We start from the raw sequence: 4,216 nt of genomic DNA, 5'->3' as shown, positions 1-4,216 counted from the left end.
ACCCCTCCGCTCCTCCTTTGTTGATCCACCACTGTTGATCAACACATGCGAATGGCACTTCTGTCATCTTGTCTACTGTATCCGAGCAATAGCAATATCGGTGAATATAACGGGACACCTAAGCGGCGAATGTAGCCTTATTGTGTGCCATCCCTTATGATGAGCACGTGTAGCAGAGTTAGGTCTTTAGTGAGTCTAACCCCTTTTCGCATCCCATTTTCTAGTCAACATTGAAAGGATAGGGAAAGACTGGAAGTTTAGCCAATGTAAGAACCGGTATGTGGCAACGGGAATAGGACAGCGAAAACTTAAGACTGAAAATGCGACTATATTACATTAGTAGAGGCCATACTTTTGCTGCTGCGTTAATATAAAGCTATCTTTAAAAGTTTATGTTAAATTAAATCAGACAAAAATGTCAATGTTGTCGTCAGTTTCAGTAAACGACGGCAGAACATGAAACGACAGAAAACATATGTACGCTTTTATTTACAGATCACAATTTTTCCACCGTCTCCACTTGAAGATTAGCCAACAGAAACGTCGTCCATCAACTAAACTATTCCAATTTGATGACAACGTCATCATGAAGACGTGAAACCTTTTGTGAGCGTTGCACAAGTCATCTTCACACGGACCCTGCGCACAAGTGCTGCCTCAACCATGGTATCCGTGGCCGTAGCCATGTCCGTAGCCATGTCCGTATCCGTATCCACCATATCCGCCGTAACCTCCGTGACCATAGCCGCCATGGCCGTAACCGTACGATGGGTGGTGAATATGCGTTGAGTACGCAAACACGCGGCCTACAGGGTGGTAGCCGTAGCCACCGCCGTAGCCGCCGTAGCCACCGCCGTAGCCTCCATATCCGCCGTAGCCGCCACCATATCCTCCTCCGTATCCACCATAACCACCGTATCCGCCATACAGCCCTGCCGACACGACGGTAGCAAGGACTGCGATGCAGACCAGTGAACCTGGGGAAGAGAAAGAAAAAAGTCACAAAAAGTCAAGGTATTAATGGTGCAACGTGTAAATTTACACTCCACTATAGACCAGCCTTATTTGGCTGCTTAGTACCAAGCTGAATGTTTATTAAAGAGAATGAACAGGGCTGATCGATATAAGGCCAGATATTTGGCGCCGGGAGAGACGCTCAGACGGCCAGGTCTGCCAGGCAACATCATCACCACCACAATCAACACCACCTATAGCTATAAGACGTCTGAGAATTTACCGACAGAATAAGCGCCCAGCGGCGTGTCGAAGCAAAAAATATTACCTTTCAAAGACTGCTAAACGTGCCTGCGGGGAATTCATTTGGGGAATCTGTTCAACGGGAATTCGATCAAGACATGCTTTTGTGTTCGCTGTGAGCGTATTACAGTTACAAATATTGTGTTTCCTTCTATAAAGGGTTAGATATGGCATTTTACAATGGCAGCTTCTAGTGTTGCTATTCTGGTTTTGTAGCACACATTTACAGGAACCATTTGAAAGCTGTCTTGCGTGATATTTAATTCCTATTCGGGCCGCGCAGTACTTACCACATTTTCACAAATATAAATCAAGTTCTTCTTAACTTTTTATCCTAAAAACGCGCCTCGCGTCTTATTCATGTTGGGGACACAAATATAACGCGAGGTTCTTTTATGTATTTTTTTTTCCAATGCATTTTATTTCATATATTTCATGCTCCCCGTACGGAGCTGTGTTCGAACACACATAATCTAACACGGTTTCTCCGTGTTCATGCAGTTCAGCCGTGGGTACTTCTGAAGCTGTCCAATAACCTTGGTGGTATGGAGGACAACGCCGTTGTCGCCGACAGTGACCTAAAATTGTCGCAGTTTCACCCGAAAGGCGAAGCATCAATTGCGATAGCAAATTAGTAGAAAGCTATACGGAGTAAGGATAGTAGTTTATCAGCTGTATAAACTTAGACATGCCGCAGCACCAGCAACGCGCAGAACTGTTGTCGACACCGTCGGCATTTTGTCCGCGTTCGCACCGAACGCGCGTGGCGTTGGTGACTGTTGCCGGTGCCTCTGGGGGCGGCTCTGAGGTTTTCGACGAGATCAGAATGGGACACTCGTCGAGCAGCGTCGGAACTCTTACCCACATTCTCGCCTCGCAACGTTTTTATATAAATATGCATTTGGTGCCACAGCTAACGTCGCCTCCCCTCCCTCCCTCCCGTCCCCCCACGGCATTCGCGCCACGGAAGAAGTCGAGCTTGCTCGGACGTACAACTCCGAGCCATGGAGCGAGCCGAAGAGGTTGCCGTCACGCATCGCCTGACGGCCATCTGGCCTTCCTGAGGAGCCCATGAATACAGTGTACTAGAATAGTTCTTCTAGTACACTGTACCCATGAACTAGCTCCCCACTCTGACGAATAAAATTCTCTCTCTCTCTCTCTCTCTCTCTCTATATATATATATATATATATATATATATATATATATATATATATATGTGTGTGTGTGTGTGTGTGTGGTGATTGTAACGGAGGAAAGAGACGCAGCCCTTCAGGCAGCACGGCGCAGAACGCGCGTTTGCTCTACGACGTGCGTTCGCTCCCCGTGAAAGCGCGCGTCCCTCTCGTCCTTTCACTCGCACATACAGCGTCCGGAGCGGCGATGATTTCATCGCCCTTCACGTCATACGGAACCTCACGGCAACGGCGACGGCAACGGCAACAGCGACGGGGAAGACGACGCCGACGGCAGAAATCCGCTTTGGAGTGCCCATATAATTGCTATCGCAATAAAATTTCAGCAGTGACAATGCCTGAATTGTGCATGCGCTCGTCCTTTCACTGTAATCCGCGACCGACGGCAGTTCGCATTAACGACGAATAAAGCGTCCTTCGGGAATCCGATTTTATACGTCGTTGCCTGTTTCCTTGCGGCATCACTTCGCGTTATAATCGCCTAAACGTTATATATATATATATATATATATATATATATATATATATATATATATATATATATATATATCCTCGATCCCTCCTGCGCTTTCCTCGAGAAACGCCGCTCGGTGCCTTCAGCAACGGACGGCCCAAACGGCTGGTGTCTGATAAACGCCTTTACAAGTGGTGGAGAGTGCTTCTGCCTGCAGCGTAAATCCTGGAGCTTCGATCCCGTACCTTACGCTCAACCATGCCAGAAGACGCATCCCAGCAAGTGGCACCTACCCCATCCCAGCAAGCGGCTCCTCAGTCTGTCATGTGCTGTGGTGTGCCTCGCCACAGGGACCCTGCCATTTTCAGCGACGCGGATGAAACCGACGTGGAGGATTGGCTGACAACGTATGAGAGTCTAAGTGCTCACAACAAATGGGACGACCCGGCAAAGCTCAGCAATGTGATCTTCTATCTCACGGGTGTAGCCAGTCTCTGGTACAGCAACCATGAGACCGATTTTACAACGTGGTCCATGTTCAAGACTTTGGTGGCGGTGTTTGGTCGCACTGCGGTGCGCAAGCTGCGAGCAGAATCGTGTTTGCGCGAACGTGCACAGCAGTCGGGTGAATCATTTACCAGCTACATTGAATATGTTCTGGACTTGTGCAAAAGAGTCAACGCGATGATGTCGGAATCCAACAAAATACGAAATGTCATGAAAGGAATCGAAGACGATGCGTTCAACATGCTACTTGCGAAAAATCCTCAGTCCGTGTCAGACATCGTTACTCTCCGCCAAAGCTACGAGGAGCTACGAACTCAGCACTCGTTGACACGTCGCCCTTCATCGCGTAACGAACACATTGCTGGTTTGACCACCATCTCCGACCAGTCCGCACTGCTTACAGAAATTAAAGCGTTCACTCGGGAAGAAGTTGCACGCCAGCTCTCCTTGCTGACCTTCGCTCAGCCGCCCCATGTGCAACATCCCGCAACGAATGTTATGCCCACGCTGCGTCGCGCGATCGAGCAGGAAATCGCCGAGGTCTTGCCAAACCCGCATCAACATCTTCTTGCGGCCGCTCCAATAAGCTACGCTGATGTCGTCGCGACGCCCCAGCAGGTCCCGACGGATGTACCTCTCAGCTACGTTGACGTCGTCGCGAGGACTCAACCACTCTCTCCCAGTGTGCCTCTCGGTTATGCCAACGTCGCGCTAGGCCCCGACCGCAGCCCGCCATGCCGTCATACCATCAGCCGCCCTATACTACGCGACCTCTTACATGGACGGCGTACTTCCGACAAC

General features: G+C 49.2%; 1 protein-coding gene across 1 annotated transcript; it reads right to left on the bottom strand.

The window, feature by feature from the left end:
* Positions 1-657: 657 nt before the first annotated feature.
* Positions 658-3,898, bottom strand: LOC119457060 (neuropeptide-like protein 31). The gene is made up of 2 exons (XM_037718887.1): positions 3,871-3,898; positions 658-977 (listed from the first exon to the last, which is right to left on the bottom strand). Exons 1-2 carry the CDS (start codon positions 3,896-3,898, stop codon positions 658-660), a joined length of 348 nt encoding a protein of 115 aa, XP_037574815.1.
* Between the last annotated feature and the right edge of the window lie 318 nt (positions 3,899-4,216).

The sequence above is a fragment of the Dermacentor silvarum genome, chromosome 6 (genome assembly GCF_013339745.2).
Source record: "Dermacentor silvarum isolate Dsil-2018 chromosome 6, BIME_Dsil_1.4, whole genome shotgun sequence".
Lineage (NCBI taxonomy): Eukaryota > Metazoa > Arthropoda > Arachnida > Ixodida > Ixodidae > Dermacentor > Dermacentor silvarum.
The sequence above is the reverse complement of the archived record's forward strand: the minus strand, read 5'-3'. Positions and strand labels throughout refer to the sequence as shown.

What these genes read in the sequence shown, in the direction of transcription:
- LOC119457060 (XM_037718887.1), bottom strand. Translation starts at nt 3,898, where the DNA reads ATGTTGCACATGGGGCGGCTGAGCGAAG. An exon ending in CATGGGGCGGCTGAGCGAAG is followed by an intron (nt 978 to 3,870) that starts GTCAGCAAGGAG and finishes TCTCTTCCCCAG; the next exon opens with GTTCACTGGTCTGCATCGCA.